Source organism: Papaver somniferum, chromosome 8 (assembly GCF_003573695.1).
Source record: "Papaver somniferum cultivar HN1 chromosome 8, ASM357369v1, whole genome shotgun sequence".
Taxonomy (NCBI): domain Eukaryota; kingdom Viridiplantae; phylum Streptophyta; class Magnoliopsida; order Ranunculales; family Papaveraceae; genus Papaver; species Papaver somniferum.
In genome coordinates this window covers 117,032,951-117,051,690 of record NC_039365.1, presented here as the reverse complement: position 1 = coordinate 117,051,690, position 18,740 = coordinate 117,032,951, and the positions used below count along the sequence as shown (strand labels likewise).

The 18,740-nt window shown below is 37.4% G+C and overlaps 1 protein-coding gene and 1 long non-coding RNA gene across 2 annotated transcripts; both read right to left on the bottom strand.

Moving 5' to 3' along the window:
* Positions 1 to 438: 438 nt before the first annotated feature.
* On the bottom strand, positions 439 to 2,797 carry LOC113303090. Its single transcript, XR_003337299.1, has 7 exons — positions 2,594 to 2,797; positions 2,371 to 2,503; positions 2,201 to 2,258; positions 1,865 to 1,918; positions 892 to 983; positions 706 to 783; positions 439 to 592 (listed from the first exon to the last, which is right to left on the bottom strand). It is a non-coding gene; the product is annotated as an uncharacterized LOC113303090 (long non-coding RNA).
* A 7,271-nt stretch (positions 2,798 to 10,068) lies between these two features.
* On the bottom strand, positions 10,069 to 12,384 carry LOC113305959. Its single transcript, XM_026554949.1, has 6 exons — positions 12,286 to 12,384; positions 12,003 to 12,105; positions 11,445 to 11,936; positions 10,876 to 11,262; positions 10,511 to 10,704; positions 10,069 to 10,146 (listed from the first exon to the last, which is right to left on the bottom strand). The coding sequence occupies exons 1-6, from the start codon at positions 12,382 to 12,384 to the stop codon at positions 10,069 to 10,071; spliced, it is 1,353 nt and encodes a 450-aa protein (XP_026410734.1).
* Positions 12,385 to 18,740: the final 6,356 nt, after the last annotated feature.

Here is an 18,740-nt window from a genome sequence, read left to right as displayed (position 1 = left end):
CAATAATAGAATTGTCGATTAAGGTCAATCTAAGCAAGAACGATGGATTCGGGTTCCATGTCGATTGCAACCATAGAAAGATGACTTTTTAAGTTTTGATATTAACCTTATATATTTTTCTATCGCCACAATTAACCACAGATGATTAAAGCTTACTTTGGTTGTGCAACCGAGGTTTGACCAGTGGTGTCGGGGCCGAAACACCAGATCTTCTTTGCAAGATGATCTTTCTAGGACAGTCTCACGGAATGAAACAGCAGGGTCAGACTTCACAATTCGCGCACCTCCTATGAAATCGTCCTCATGCAAGTTCTGCAAACAGATTTCAAGATCGAGTTCTCCAGCACCTGCAACAATGTGCTCGCCCGAGTCCTCAACTGTACAAACCACCATAAGATCAGAGTTTGACAGACGCTTAAGCCCTTCCACCAGCTTGGGAAGGTCAGAGGCAACCTTACACTGCACAGCAACATGGACGAAGGGAGAGATGGAAACTTCATCGCTCTGATAGGATAATCATCACCTTCCTATTCTTTTGTGATGGTTGCATTCTTGGTGATAAATTACACTACGACTCATACCAACCAAAAACCTGTAAACACCAACTAACAAATGTATAATCAAAATCAAAAATCAACCCAAAAAAACGAATAAACTAAAAGAAAATAACCAAAGAATATAATTTTTGGGTTTATATATCTATACCTTTTTCAGTTCTTCTTTTATTCCTCTTCATCATCATCTTCTTTCTGATTCTACTTAGCGTCCTACAAATTAAATCCCCTGATAAAATATCAATAAACTGTAGTCAGGGATCAACGAAGCCCAAGATTACAAATCTCAGAGATTTACATGATATATATATTGCAGTAGGATGGTTTTAGCAATTACCTGCTTTTCATCTTATTCATTGGCCGCTCTTAGAGGTTCTGGTACACATCAGCTGATGGATTGTAGGTTTGCATACAGTCAATGATAAATACCTGGAAAGTTGTATGAATTTGGCTCCGGATTAAGCTAAATCACTTAAGAAAGAAACTGTAGCAAAACTTGGCAGCAGTAATGAGACTTCATATACATTTTTTTCGGTCTGTTCATACTTCTCTTTCAGTCAGTATAATCGACCCAGCTGAATGACCTAATTCTCTACCCTAGTGACCCCCTAACACTTGCTTCAAGCTACTCAAGAATGCGCAAACAGCAAAGAGATCGAATTTCTTATTAAAATTTCTTTCTAATTTTGGGTTTATATAGGATTATGCTGTTAGAGAAGAAGGTGAGGAGAAACCGAACAACAACAAATCAAAAACAAAAGATCCTAGGGTTAGAATTCTTACCCAATTTTAATAATAATAATATTTGATAAAATAGAATGGCTTAATGCTGCTAATTATAGGAAATTGACATTTAAAGTTCAAAGACTACATGAACGGAATATCAGCAGCCTTATTTCCCTTAATGCCAGTAATACCTCCGACTCCAGACATATACGATTGATATAATTCATTATACTAAACCTATGCTGATACATAAAAGCTAACAACCACGTGCAAGCCAGCGGCTAGCATCTGAGGCATTATATAGCCATTTTATGGACTCGTTCGGATTGATGGGATCAGCTGCAAATACAAATTCAGGTTCGGATTGAACCTTCCAGGAGACGTAATTCAGTTACTACAATATTATGTTTAACGTACCTAATTATGCAGGGGACATTGCAGCATAAAGGAGCACATGCCATTTTCGAATATCAAAAAATTAAGTGAACAGAATTGCAAGCGCATCATATAACAACGAATTTTAACTTTGGAAGAGAATCAAAAGAAGAGAAAATATTCAGGCACATAATTTATCCCTCAGTCACCTTAAAACTCATTGATTAACTGGTTTTTTATTCTTCTTCTGGTGCTCCATGAACCTGACAAAGAACCAGATAGAATAGTAAATATAGTTTTCTAAGTTGATTCACTTATCCATTTTAGATGAACTTGAAAGATGAAATCTTTAATGAAACACAATTATCAAATCACTTAATTTGAAACAATTTGGTATTTTGAAAATCCTTATAAATTCACACTGGCAGTTGACTGTATATCACTTAGACTCTTACTGTTGAAATTAGTTCCTTTAGATGTAGTTTTTGAAGTTCAATGATTCAATGATCACCACCAAAGGCAACAGGACTTGGCCGATGATTTACCTGAATAAAGAATATTAGTGAATTAATTCCACATCAAATTGGGCTTCTTCTAGACCTTCTACATTCGGCATGAAAGGAGATTCTGTTATGTAGTGATTGCTAACATATATCGTTGCCTCTCAGATTCAAATCCCATTAAAGATTCACACACAGCATCAACATCTACTTACATGTATCTGCTCAGCCATCACCAACAATTGCAATCCCAAATTCAGTCCCTGCAAGTCTCAGAGCACACACACCAGAATCCATTGCCCCATTGCTGTAGCTTCTCTGGTAGCAATACCAACAACAGCTTTGCAACTACCCATTGCAACCACCCATTGTATAAGTAATTCTGAAATCGAAATTCAATTGAAATTGATAGGGAAAAAAATAGAGAAATATTTGAACCTGGAATATCTTTTCTCGATCGATTTCTTCATCTGGTTGCCAATCTATCTCAACCCAACTCATATCATCATCCAAGAACTCTCAAACCCCCATCTCCAATTAACCCATTCTCATTCTTGCCGATTTAGACTCATTCTCAGCTGCTCTTCCCAAAACCAAACCCTAGATTACCCCAAAACCAAACCCTAGATTACAATAGAAATCCTGAGATTAAACCCTAATAAAGTCATCAAAATCTTGAGCTACAGTCTCAAGATCGAAAGCAAGGAGGATAGGAAAAAATCAAATTCATACCTGGTTAAGAGTTATCGTTTGTGTACCTGTTGAGATCGAAAGAGAACAGGGCTGAATTCAATTTACCTGTTGATTAGAAAGAGAACCCTAGATTCTGAATTCAATTTACCTGTTGCAACCTAAGATCGAGAACCCACGATGAGAAATAGAATCCACGGACCCGAATCACTCTAACCAAGTTCCAGAACAACTCCCGATAGAAAAAAAAAAATTCCGACGGTCACGAATTACTCTCCAAATCCAACGGTGGTCTTTATCCACGACAGAACCACCATATTTCCTTAATGGAGAGATATATATTCAATACACTAATATTTTAGGAAGATTTCTAGAAAAATAAATTAATTGTCTTCTGTTTTTATTAAAATCAATATCACATTGAACTAATTTTTCTTATCATCGTAAGAATTTCTAGTGTTATTTCTCATAACCCAGTGAGAAATTATTTGATGTGATTGTCGCTTTAACAACCACGTTTCGTGAAGGAGGGGTCTATTGTAGCACTTTCATCATCTTTATCCGTTCCCATAATGCTCTCCATTATTTCTTCATTAGTCAACAATTGCGTAACTTCATTTTTTTTTCCAGATATTCACGACATCTTGACATTCACTGGATTGCGATAACCCAACTTTTCGATCAAATTTGCAAGTCTTGGCTGATATCACCGTCTAACTCTTCATCCGAATTGTCTAAACCTATGTTATTTGTTGATCAAAGTTAAATTTATCTGTAAGTTAATAAGATAATTAACATATAAATTGGATAAAGAGTATTACATTAACTAGTTGGAAGCCTAACAAGCTAAGCTCCAACAACATACTACTACATTAATTGAACAGGTTGTTGTGTTATCCTACCAGCGAGCCTCATGGGTAACCTAGCCAAGGGAGCCGAAGCGGATGGGGGGATGAGATTGTGTCACAAGGGGGCAAACTAACTCTACCTTCCATGTTAATTTCTTCAATATTACGCCATTGGGGGCTCGAACCTGGGACCTCCTGGAACGCACGAAACTTTGGGGAACGGGGATGACCAGCAGAGCTAGGTACCCGTTTTTAATATCGGTTAATTAATATCTCGCTGAATTAACGAGCCGCGGGTTATAACCCCAAAGGGGTTATAACCCATCCACACAAAACCCGCCCAAACAAAAATGAAACAAAAACCCAAATACCATAAATTGTCTTAACTACCCTCCCATGATTCAACCCAAAAGAAACCTTCGGAACCACATCCACTCATTTAATGTTTTATAACGTTTCATAACGGACAAAAAATCTCAAAAACCACTCTCTCTTCTTCAACTCCCTCAAAACCAACCCAGAAAAATCACAGATCTGCTCTGAAACCTTCATCCCGCAGCGAAAATCATCCCTGTTTCGCCATTTCTTCTTCTTCTCTTCTTCGATGGTTACGTATTTCAACCATTGAAGCAAAATTTGACCTCACTAGCTTCATTTTTCTGAACTAATTAGTCTAAAAACACCAAAAATGGCGAAGAAAAAAAATCAGCAGGAGAAAAAGAAAGATGATAAGCTTAAGAAAATAGCGAAACCACCTCCAAAGGGTAAGAAATCTTATCGATTATTATTATTCAATGGTTTTTGTTTCACTATTTTGATGTAACCAAATTATTAGGTTTAGGTTTCATTTGTATTTTAGGGGTTTCAGTTTGATTTTAGGTTTCATTTTAGGTTTCAGTTTGATTTTAGGTTTCAATTGAAAACTAATTTCAATTTTTGGGTGTGTTCATTTTTCTTCTAAAATTCTTTTTTGGGTGTGTTTATTTCTTGTGTATTATGTTGGCCTTGTTTATTTCTTGATTCTTTTTGATGAAACCAAAATTCGAGTTACATCATCTTCAGTTAATGGTGAAAAGCAGAGTTAATGGTGAAAAGCAGGTTTCTATTGTTGCCTGTTTGGTTTGATGTGAACAGATTTGTGATGAAACCAAAATTTGGTTTTATAATTTTTAGTTATTGGTTAGCACCTGCTTATGGTTTCATCATAACTAAATCATTTTAAGTTATGGTTTCATCAGTTTTATGCTTATGGTTTCGTCAGTTTTCAAGTGTAAAATTATGCTTTTTGTTTCATAGCTTTTCAATTTTGCTTATGGTTTCACCATTTTTATTTGTTATTCTCTTATGGTTTACTTTTGGTTTCATAATAGGTAAAAGAAGAGAAACAGATCCGTACAGTTGTTCATTGCATCATTTGTGTGAGCTAGCAATGGAAATTAAGGATTTGATAAAGAACAAGAAACTGCATTTGAAAGCTCTTAAATCATGTCCATTCTGGCATTTCTTTGAGCCCTTCTATGATGGGGTAATGAACGAAGAAGAGCTAATCAAAAAGACAAAAGCAGTAATTATGTTTTTAAGTTCAATAGAAAATAGAGAGGATGGTAGGCGCCCGTACTGTTTCAAGATAACTAGATCGAGGAAGATGACTCTGCGTACTATTCCCGAACATTTTGCTGTGACTTTTGGTTTTCAAATGGTGAGTTATGTACAAACAGACGTCATAGATGAAGATCTGGTTACAAAGGTTAACGTCTTCGTGGCTAAGTATTTTAAAGGAAGTAGAAAGACGGGAAAAACTGATATTAAAAACTGTATGCTTGAAGCCGCAAAGGATGAAACCAGAGCGGATGACTTTGTCAAGTTTTTCGTTATGTTCCTTTTTGGTTTCGGTATTCGTCCCCAACAAATGTGGACAAACTCTGGCAGCAAAGTACTTGTACATGGTGTTTGATATGAACAAGGTGTGTTGGCCGGAAGTCTTTCATGACTATCTACTTGATTCGATAATGACAAACAGAAAAGACGTAGAAAAAGTAGTTGGTTGCGTCATCTACCCGCTGGTAAGATTTGTTCTTTCTGATTCAAAGTTAAGTATTTTTGTAATGTTTTTGATGATTAATTTGAATATTAGTTTGTTTGTTTTTTCAGTATTGGTTGGCAGAGATGACAAAGATAGCACAAAGAAAAGATGGGCTCGACAAGTATCCGAGGTTTGCTAGATGGACCTTAGCAACATCTGCCAACAAGTATTGTCTAACTTCAGCAATCTTGACAAAAAAACAGAACTTTTGTCTGAGTTAAATATTTACTTAGAAGATTTACTTTTCCGATGAAACCAATTTTGGTTTCATCAAACATTCTAGCTGATTTTTTGTTTCTTAGATAACTTCGAGGGTCTTATATGAAACTTTTGTTAGACAATATTCGAAATCTTTTATGTTTTAGATATCTTCCATGTGTCAATTGTATATCATGCCATGTTCCACCAATAAAGCTTCACACCACTAGTGTAGCAACTCCTCATCTTTTACTGTCTATGCACTGTTTAATTAGGTTAGTATAGTTATGAAGTTTGCAATGTAGGGCAACATATATTATGACTCAGCCAATCATCCACCACTCAACCTATAAAATTTCCACTGATTGATATATAGATAGATGGGATATTGTGTTTTTCCCACATTATTGCGGTGTACCAAGTATGTCGGAATTGGCTTTGTTTTTCTTTTGGCATGTTATGAAAATTCTAGCTGAAACCAATTTTGATTTCATCAAATTTTTTAGCTGAAACCAATTTTTCTTGTGTACTGCAGGATAACATTGGTCACCGAGAGGGTTCATTCTTGCTTCAGTATGATGAACAAGAAATGCGCTTGGTTGAGCCCATGGAGGAAGATGATATTGTTGTTGAAGATCATGTTGAACCTGAACTGCCGATTGGTGATACTGAAAATGTTGAAGAAAATGTTGAGGTGCATGCGACAGCTGAAGAAAATGTTGGTGCTAGCAATGAAGATAACATATATAAATCCATATACCAATAGGCACGAACCTTGATTGAAAAGCTTAGGACCAATGCTACAAATGTTCTTTCTGAAGAAGAAGAATCGCTGCTGGCAAAATATGATGCCGAGGACAGGGCACAACAACAGGTACAGAGCACTTACTTGAGGCTTAAAAGAAAACAAACTGATGTTCCAATCATACCTGAAACGGTTTCGAATTATGAATAAGATGTTCCAATAGTACCTGAAGCGGTTTCGAACCGTGAAGAAGATGTTGAGGTAATATGTTAGATCAAGTTTATTAGGTTATTTTTTGTGCGTTGTTTGGTATGGGAATTCTTTATTGATGGAACCAGAAAGGGTTTCATTGCATACTTATAACATTGTTGACTATTAAATCCAAGAAACTTCTATATTCTTCTACCTGACTATAAACTTGTATGAGTTATTGCGAGTCTTTTATAACCATTGTTCACTCTTAAATCCAAAATTGAAATACCATTTCCTTAATGTTTTTTTGATGAAACCAGATTTGGTTTCATCATTTGCAGTAAAATGTTTGTTTGATGAATTGGCCAGTTCTTTCTTTTGTTTCAAAAGATTTAGATAGTTACAACATTAGGTTATGAAAATACAGGAAGATGAAAAATAAACTGACTTAGATATCTTAATGTTGCAGGTGCTAACAAGGGATGCAACAAATGAAACACACGAAGATTCTGCTCAAGCATTTGACAATGTTACGATGGAACAAGAAAAGGATCCATCCAAAACACAGAAAGACATTGCTGAAACTCTGGAAGATTTTCTCATTCAACCAGAAAAGGATTCAACCAATGTAGAAACACAACATGAAACTGCAACAGGTGGAGATCCCATTCTAGCTAGCGTCTTTTCAGATGTTGACCTTACAAATTTTTTAAAACAAATAGAAGGAGAACCAAAAGAGCATGTCATATATACTTCATCAAAGCCAGCCACCGAGGATGAACAAGAAGGAGAGGGTAATGAGTTGACTCCAAATACCGTTGAGGATATAAAGGTGTCCGAACAGGTGGAATCTGAAATGAAGAATGCTTCTTTGTCAAAGCCAGCCACCGAGGATGAACAAGAAGGAGTGGGTAATGAGCTGACTCCAAATACTATTGAGGATATCAAGGTGGCCGAACAGGTGGAGTCTGAAATGAAGAACGCTTCTTCGTCGAAGCCAGTCATCGTTGATGAACAAAAAGGAGAGGGTACTGAGTTAACTCCAAATACCATTGAGGATATCAAAGTGGCAGAGCGGGTGGAATATGAAATAAAGAAAGCTTCTTCGTCGAAGCATATTATTGAACAAGAAGAAAACGAAACTCAGTTTGTGATTGACGAAGATGTTATTCGGCAAATGGAATCCGAATACAACAAGAAAGGTTGTTCATCGTCAAATCCAAATGTTGGAAGCGTATACTACTACTCATCCATAGAAATGGCGAGTGATTTAGTTGAACTAGAAAATGAAGAACCTGGATTCAATTTAGGACTGTCGCAGAGTGACAACAAAGAGAAAGGACAGGGAGAAATTAGTGCTGAACAAAGGATGAGTAACATGACTACAAGAATGAGAGAAGATAGAAGAAAAACGAAAACACCTATCAGAATGCGGGATTACACCACTGTGAAAAGGAGAAAGCTTACAGCTCGTAGGGGCAAGAACATCAAGGAGGTGCAAGAAGATCTGGGGGTGAAGTTGAAACCAGTTGATAACTTGAAGATATTGAAGGTACTCAACAGAAATGAGAAACCCCTCGTGACCACTTTTTTCAGAAAGAACAATGAAAGGTAAGTGGGAAATAACTGATGAAACTAGATTTGGTTTCATAAAAAATTTGTTACAATTATGCATTGTTTCTCCTTTTTTGATCCATCATTCACTAGCTTGTTAAAAATAAAATTAACAGGTCAATGGCGTGGGAGTATATGAATCTTCAATTACGGATATCAGGGAAGATGATGGATAATTTGATGAGAAAGGGTGACGTCGCAGGAGACATCATTGAGTTATACATGTTGAAGCTGCAAAACAACATCAAAAAAAAATAAGTTGAAACAAGATGGTACCCTAAAGTACAAGAGAGTTGTGTTTCTAAGCACATTTTCCTATGTAATTTTACTCTAAAATTCTATAATGTGATTTTTTTGGCAGAAAACATTGGTGTGGAACACAAAAAAATGATGTTGTTTATATGGTAAATTTTGATGGAACCAAGTTTGGTTTCATCAAAACTTGCATGTATGTAGCTCATTAAGGAGCTGTTATCTCGTATTTTGTTTCAGACATTACACTCATTAGGGAAGAGATGTGGTGATGTAATAGAAGGTTTCATCGACAACATGGATTACATCCTGCAGTTTTTGTTCGTTCCATTGCTGACAACAATTGGAGATGTAAACCATTGGACATTGCTTTCTTTTGATTTCAAAACCGGGGAATTTTATCACTACAACTCCTTGGCTTCCACAGAAGAAGAATGCATAAAAAGTGCTGAAAGCATGAGACAACGTATAGTATCAGCATTTGCACAGCACGACGCAAAGCTCCCCCATGATCAGCAGACAAGTCAGCCAACACCATACACTATGCACAACCCTAAATGTTGTGAACAAATGGGGTAAGTTATGTTTGGAAGTTTATAATTAACATATGCTTGAAATCATTTCATCACTTGTAAACAGTTAGAAATAAAATGCTTTACAAATTGGTTCTAATGTCAGAGCACTCTCAGTTAGTCGCTTGTAACAAATTGAGACATTTTTTTGGTTTTTCAGGAACGATTGTGGCCTGCATGTTTGCTATTACATGAAGAGCCTCTTGAAAGGAAACATGTCTACAGATGATATACAAGAAAAGGTGCATAATAAGAGACCAAAGTTGGCATTGAAAATACTCCTTGACGAAATATAATAAGACTCGCATGTCGTGCCCATCCTCTTGAACATTCAGTTTTAGTTGAAGTTTAAATTACTTTTCCAATCGTGATCTAGTAATTGTAATGATGATATACATTTCTTCTTGCACATTCAGTTTTAGTCAAAGTTTAAAGTACTTTTGAAATGGTCATCGAGTAATTCTAATGGTGACAAATTACAGTTTATATTAAGAAAAAAATTCGTCTAATTTCAGTTGTAGTCTCTTAAAAGCTTATGTCTACGGAAATACGATGTAGTCACAAACAATCAACAATAGACAACATCATGTAGTATATTTCCAAAAGATGCAGTAGAAAAGTGAAAGTAAAACAATGGTGAAACCAAATCTGGTTTCAACAAAAATAGGATGAAACCTATTTTGGTTGCACCAAATGCCTGCAGAAAATCTGACAAAAGCTTAATCAAATTTGTTTATTCTCTGACAAATTACAGAGTGAAAACACTGCAGCACATTAACTTCTAAAACAAAAGTACCCTGAAATATGAAATAGAAAATAAAAGCAAGTTCAACACAACAATGTTCTCATAGTCTAAAAACGAAACTAAAAGTGAAATTCGATACAAGTTCTCATGAAATCTTACGAGAAGGGCATGTCCGTCTATTATGGGTGGTCAAAACCTTGCAGAAACCACAGGTTCTCATCTTTTTATTGGGAACTGAACCTGTATTAGGAATCCTCTTCTTCTTCGATGGACGTCCTGGATGTGGTCCATTATTCGGACCAAAAACCATCGATTTCGGAAATACTATCGCAGGATTATCTACTGTGGCGACAAGATTGATTGCATGTTTATATGATTCTTGATAGAACTTTACTGTAAAGTAGTGTTTAACATACTTGTAAGGATCTTCTCCATTCGCCATGATAACACGGGAAGCCGTTAATACGCCAACGATTGCAAGAACATGTTTTTCTTTTCAAGTCAATCGTCTGTGTTAATGAAGCATGAACTTCAAACACGTATTCTGACGACTTGGTGACTCGGTAGTTACAGCCATGCATCTTGTTTTCGTGGAGAAGAGCTTCATAATCTGTACATAGAGTTTGACGGTAATTCATCAAGTTTGAAGAGTCCTCGCGACGTTTACACATTTGGTCCATAAGCTTCACCCTGATCTCATCAACCATGATGGCTATAGGATCCTCTCTCTCTTCAACGACCGAACCATTGAAACTCTCAGCAATATTTGAACATAACCTACCATATCGTCTACCCTTGAAGAAAAAACTTGCCCATTTATCAACAGGAGTTATACTTATATAGTCTTGTAACTTCTGATTTTCAACCTTCCTCAACTTATCCCAATTCTCTGTAAATTCTTTATGAGTAGAAGCATACGCATATTTCTTAAACAATCCCAATACATATTTTTTATAAACCTTGCAATTCTTTGGTAAGAATGTATTGATATTGTACTCCATATGCCAATAGCACCAACCATGAACATCCCCATGAAAAACAACAGGAATTTGAGTTACCAATCCAATACCTCGATCACTCACAAAAGTAAGATTTGGTCGCAAATGAGAAAGGACTTCCTTCGAATTTTCCAAAAACCATTTCCAGTTCGCTTCATTCTCCGATGAAACTACAACATAAGCAAGAGGGTAGATTCTTGTAACACGAAAAAAAAAAGCAATGAACAACAAGCACAACACCAGCGAAAAATGAAAAACAAAAAATAAAAATGATGAAACCAAAAATAAAAATGATGAAACCAATAGAAAAAAAACATGATGAAACAAAAAGAAAAAATGATGAAAACCTTACCGGCATTCCCGGTTAGACCTGTTGCTTCCATCATATGAGCAAGGTACTTGCTTTTCAAGTGAGCCGCATCGACGAATAACACAGGACGACAAAAATTGAATCCACGACTACAAGCTTCAAAAAAGATAAACATCCTCTGAAATTTTTGAGTCCCTTCTTCAACTTCCAAAACGACATGGGATCCAGGATTGGTTTCAATCAACTTGTTTTTATACCTGTTCAAGAACATAAAGGATTTCTCATTCTCTCCCCATGTGGTATTAAATGCATGCTTCTTCCCTGGGTATGCATAATAACGACTAATGTCAAAGCCATACTCTCTCGTAAACTGATCCATAATATGGTTAGTTTTCTTATTAGGATCCTGCTTAATTTCATCAATAATCAAGCTACTAATTAGTTTCTTCGATACCTGTGGTATGTTAACAAATTCACCAACACAAGTATGCTGATTATCTAGTTCCTTGATAATAAAAAGACTTCCTACAACACCTTCAACATACACATCATATAAATGCCAGTTACATTTCTCCTATTTCTTATTATCACAACATGCACCAATCCTCAACTTGTCATTCCTGTAGATCTTGAATTCATATCCACTTGCTGCGTGAAACTTTAGTAAATCACAACGAATTTCTTTAACACCACCAGGTAATACCTGTTCAACTCCCTCAAAAAGATGTAATCAGTGAGCAGACTTCAGCGGTTCCTTAATCTTATCTGGAACATCATAATCAATTCGTGGCTTCTCTAAAGGTATAATTCCAAAACTCCATGGCTGGTCAAAATCTATAACTGATGAACTTGTTGAAACAGAACACTCGGCTTTGTCACTTACATGTAACTCCATAGTTCCTTCTTTATTATGCAGACTAAATAGCTCCAATGATTGAAGATCAAAATCAGAATGAATGAACTTTTGCTGATCATCAACCATGTGAAAAATCTCCATATAAGGAGGAGAGAATTCACACCAACTTGAGCATATACTAGTTTCAAATTAGTAAAAGACTCTTGGAGGCCAAAACGAAAAGTTAAAAAATCTTCTTTGTGACATACAACTGCGAGAACAGAATCCATAATCTACAGAACAAATGATGAAACCAAAAACAGTTTCACCAGATGTGAATATCAACAACAACAACAAAATTGAATTTCGTAACAATCATAAAAATTTCATTCCAAATAGATAGAATCCTTCATAAGAACATCAACAAAAACGTAAGATATCATACGAACATCATCAATTCAGTTTATTCGTTTATTCATAAGAACATCATCAATTCAGTTTATTCACTAGAAAATCAAAATTTAACAGAAAGGAGACAATTGAATACCTGAAAAGTTGATTGATTCATTACTGAATAATCCGAATACTAGACAGAGGTTAAACTGAGGACGACGATGATCAATACGAAGTGATTGATTCGTTGATGAATAATCGGAATATAACACACGGATTAATCTGAAACGAATTCTATAATCTCCTTTGATTAAATACCAGATCTCTGAATCTGTATCTGTATCTGTAGCTTCTCGTATCCTATTGAGTCAGTTTTAACCTAAAAAATATTCTATGAATTGAATCGAAATCAGGAGAAGATGATTCTTCTAATTTGAATTAAGATCTGAAATTGAACAAACGAAGAAAAAATTTCTCTGAATCTGTAAACTAAGAAGATGATTCTTCTGATGTGAATCTGATTTCGACAGAAACAAATTCTCGTTTTCGCTTTTTTATTTCACCGGAACTGGAGCTCTGATTTTCAGAATTCTGTTTTTGATCGGAATTCATTTGAAACAGTTAGATTTATACTAAAGGTCAGTTTTGGAAATTACAAATTCAGACAAAACTAAATTTGCTCATTATTATTTGACCTGGGGTTTTTGTGCCACTTTTAAATTAAACTGTTTTAATTTATTAAAAATAATATGGCTGGATTTTTTGTGCCACATAGTTGGTCACCTAGGGTTTTTGTCACTAGTTTTGCTGAATTAATAAATTCTGGTGGTCCCAACAACATTAATTTAAAGAGTTCCGATTGTAATTGGCAATGAGTGGAGTAGCCCCAAGTATTATAAACCGCAGGTTCTTAGATACCCAGACAATGTGGGACTAATAATATCAACATCTTTGAAATTTTCTCGCCCGAACTCCCTATAATTAATGTTTGTATGATCAATAGCATAACCTCATCCCTAATTTAATGTCTAGCTCCATTTAAACGCCTATTTTTTTTTTCCAGCCATATAAGGGATTATGGTCATATAGTACTGCAAATGCCTCTTAAGATTTCTAACTCCCAAGCATTGAGCTAGCATCGAGTACTGTTTGTTGTTACCCAACATACTCTGCCAATGCCGGTGAAGTAGCTCCAGATGGCGAACATGAAATCACAACGGATCTATAAATGTAGGACTGTTTGTACTTATTTGTCGCAGAGATCTCACGCATTATTATAAATCGATATTATTGTATGCTAATATGTTGAAGCATAGCTTTAACGGAAATTGAATCATGCAGTGTTTCCTTTAGGAAGAAGAGAACCTATACTGGCATCTTAGATGACAGAGTTTGATAGTGAAATGAAAATTACACCTTAACTGATATTTCCTCGGGTAAGCTTCCTTCAGCAAGCTTTCTCGGGTAATCTTCCTCAAGTAAGCTTCCTCGATTTCCAACCAACCAACACATCCTCACTATATATATCTTATAGACATTTCTACCAATATAAATTATGGAGATGATGGAAATTCACCAAGTACCACTTGCTCGAGGAACATCCTCAAACTTCCTTAAGGAAAATTCCTCCACTTCCTAGAGGAAACATCCTCCACTTCCTCGAGTGAGATTTAAAAAAAAATCAATATTAATATCTCCTCTAGTAAGAAACTTGGGTCAATGTTGCTTCCACAAGTAAGGGAAAAGCATGTTGATGTGTTAGCATCACAATGCACTACAACAAAACCTTAAATAGCCATCCGACTACACGTAAAAGTGGTCGACCAAGCTTAAGGATACATAGGTTTCCAACATACTCGAAATTTAGTCACGAAGAATTTACTCCCATAAGTTTTTCGAAACTAGAAAAATATTAGGTCGCCCAATTTCTTTCCCACAACAACATGGTAAGTGTTGAAATATGTAAGATGGAATGTATGTGAACCCACATTATTTTGGGAACTACAAAGGTAAGCTAGATGCGATGTACATCAACCCACATTTTATATTGCAACCTGTTGATGGTGGTTTTCAGTTCAGGGCTAAAATTATGAAACCCTGTATTTAATGCGCTGCCATCCTGCAAAGGAAACAAAAGCCATTTAAAAGTAATGAGTGCCTAGGCCTCTTCGCTCACGTATATATTGAGCAATTCAATATATTTGTATATATAAAATTTACTCAGAATGGTGGGTGTAGCAACAATCTCAAATTTTCTATGAAATTTATTTTCCATCGGCATTATTCGCTAATGCTGGCCTATCTAGTATTTTTCTATGCTATGTTCTCTAGATGAACTCTCAATATTGGCATGACATGACGATTAATGTTCACTCGCAGCGGAGTAGCATGAATTTTCCGAAGTGTCAGTATTAAGATCTGCATGAAAACACTCAGGAACACGCAGGCTACACCACTCTCTGATATAGATATTTTCGTGTCAATGTGCTTTTATTTAAAAGTCAGCATGGTCGACGCGCTTAAATTCCTTAAGAAAAATAAGCCTAGACTGTTCATGTCAGTCTTAAAATAATCACGTCCATACGATTTGGCCGGCCAATTCAACAAGCTTGGCCTCCTCCCAGCAAGACCAAGCAAACTCCATGGTGTCCACCCGCGGACCCACTATCATCTCAGCCAATCGGAATCCTCTTAGCCCTCCAGCAACATCCCTAATCGTTGGCCTGAGTTAGGATGGCCACGCTGTGGAAAAGAAATTCAACGAGCTGAGATTGGCTACGACAGTCTCAAACTCATCACATCCACCCAACTTAGCCAGCCTAGTTGGATGGCTCAGATCTTGTTTTGAACAATCAATGAGATGCCGGTGTGCTCACCGACGACTCACCTTCATCCATGGCCAGTCGACTTTCCCACGACATGGCAGGAGCGCAACAAACTGATTACTCAAGATAGGGTGATCATGCGGTTTTGAAAACTCTAAATTCGTGTCAGCGGTAGCGTGTTACTGTCGCAAAACGATCACGAAAGTCTATCTTCGCTAGATAAATTGACTGGTTTAGATATAATTTTAGGCAGCCAATAAGATGCCAATATGCTCGCCGGTAACCCACCTTTGTATCCGGTCAATCAACCTGCTCAAACCAGCGTTTAGCGCTTCAAATCGATTAGCTCAAAGAAGGTTGGACACACGGCTTTAAACCCTAAATTGAATCAACGACAATACGCAACTGCCGCAAATCATCTAGGCCGTCCAACTTAGGTAGCCTAATCGGGTGGCCTAAATCTAATTTCAGGTGGCCAGCAGGGTGACGTCGTGATAACCAGCCACTCCTCTTCCATGAGGAGTGATCGGCCAAGCTGTGGCTTGCCCATATGACTCTCAAATGATCTCCCAAAGGTGTCCAGTCGCGCTGCTTGTATATAATTTTAATAATTCAACGGCATCCATTAACTTCTGCAAGTCATCTCATATACTCAACTTGGATAGCCGATTTGACCGGTCCAGATCTAATCTGGGTCGACTGATAGGATGTTAGAATGGCTACCAGCCGCCGCTCTCCTATAGGGACCGACCGGACAACCTATGGCATGCATGCATAGCCCCTACCAGCTCCCTGAAAAATGTCGGTCATGCTCCTTTTAAGACATTAAGCTCCACGACTAATTTGGACGAGCTCTAAAACAACGATGCTTCCTGAACATCGATTATTTTGAGCTCTTATTTAAAAGCGATGCTTTATATGCATCGATTATAAACGATGTTTTATAAATATTGATTCCACAAACAATTTTATTATTTGACCTAAAAAGCACTACGTGCTGCTTTAAGCGGAAAGTCTCACGACTTGACCCACTTACTCGAGACATCAAACATATCACAAACTAGGGGGTGCTCACTGGGCTATTGGTCTGGTGTTTTACAACGTGTCGCGTGCAACGCGCCCATTATGAGAAAGTGTCAGGAAATGGCGACGGTTAATAGAAGTAAGAGAGTAGTGGGGTGTAAGGATGACCAATCTTCCCTCGTAATGCAAAACGTGATGGTCACCACTTTTGCACAACCCCACTTCTCCACTGCTTAACTGTCTCCACTTCCTACGAGATCAGGGTGCGCTAAATCATTACTTGTATAAATAGGTTTTCAACCTATTTCAAAAATATAAGCGTTATCAACACAAGTATCCAGAAAACACCAAAAACTGATAGCTTACATTCTGCAAGCCAGTTCTACATTCTGATACAAGTCATAAAACAACCACACCTTCATAATTCAACATTCTGATCTCAACACCTTCTTCGCTTCCCTCCCTAAGATCAACCCTTCTCCTTCACTTTGTGACCGAATTGAATCTGGAACGACCATTTCTTTGTTTAGGCCAGAGTCTTACAGATTGATCCCTCGAACCTAAAAGTACTCCTGTGCACTACATTTGTTTAGAGTTTGAATTCGTTTCTCATCAACACACCCAAGTTTTCCAAAAACAGCAGAATCAGTTTTACCCTAAAACAACTGGCGACCACAATGGAAGAATAATCTCTCGGTTGCAATCCCAATTTCCACAAGAATGGTTGGTCTTAGGATTAATCCAACAGCTTCAAACGCCGGTCAGAATTTTGCAAATAACGATATTGCTCCTCCCAACACTCTACCTAATCGCACGACCAATGGAGGAATTCCAACCTTGATTGAGTTGGCGCGAGTATAAGAGATCCACACAAGGAACATGAATCTGATAAAGGAGACAATAAACAATATACTCAATTTCCTCGTCAGGTTAATATCAGATTTGAGCGGCTCCTTTGCTCCAGAAATTTCACCGTTGAGGACTAACCCCTCAAACGATAATCGTCCTCAAGTCAACAGTTTCACTACCAGCCAGAGGCAGGTGGACCAGGAAGCAGCTTCTCTAATAGAAAGATTATGCGAACTTCTACACCTCTCAAAGGATCAACAAGCAGAGACATTTGCCGCAATCAATCAGATAGCTCTAGATACTCGGTTGGCTCCTTCGCATCCAGAAATCTTAAAAACATCAGAGATGTCTGTAAACAATGTTATGTTTACTGAAGACGACATAATGACAGAAGAGCGCCATAACAGATCCCTGCATGTTACTACACACATCAAGGATTCAGAATTTAAAAGGGCTCTCATCGATACGAGAGCGTCCTCAAATGTTATTACTCTTAAAACTCTCAGGACAGCCAAGGTTCGGCCAAACAAAGTTGTACGAAATCCTACCATGATGACAAATTTCGAAGGAAACCAAACCATCTCGTACGGGTACATCAATCTGAATCTATCAATAGGACCTGTCCAGTCAAAGGTAAAATTCGAAGTAATAGAGAAGGAGACAGGCTACCACATGATACTGGGAAGACCATGGCTTCATGACAATAAGATCATCCCCTCAACGTATCATCAATGCCTGAAAACTATGTTGAATGGAGAAGTTGTTCGCATTCCTGCGTCATTGTCTCCTTATGCACCAATTTATGTTGTGGAACTGTTTGAGCCAAATTAAAATTCACAAGACTCATTAAGCAAGGTTTACTGCACTCCACTCCCCATGTGGATGTCAATCGAGAAGGAAGAACAGCTCGCATCACTGAACAAAGAGACAAGATCTCGCGGGGCGCCTCTGCTGACAGGAAACACCAATCCTTCTTCATTAAACAAAAACTCGGCTTATCTTCATACCAAGAGGGAGCAGAATTTTGTAGTGAGTCGAGGCCAAAAAGGTAAAACTGTATATCGGCGCCGTTGTTATCAATTAGGAGGGGAGACTGCCGCCCAGTCTCTCCGCCCAATATAATGCAACCATAATGACAAGCTCAAGAAGAAGTACCAGACGCTCCACGGTAATTGTAAGACGACACCGACTCCACCACAGATGAACTCGAAATTATCAACATTGGAAATGAAGAATCTCCAAGGCCTGTATCCATCAGTTCGACTCTATGTGCAGATGAACGCACGAAACTTGTGAATCTTCTTAAGGAGTACCAAGACATATTCGCGTGGATATACGAGGAAATGCCAGGGCTGGATGAAAAACTGGTCACTCATCATCTGCATATAATAACTGGATCCAAGCCGGTCAAGC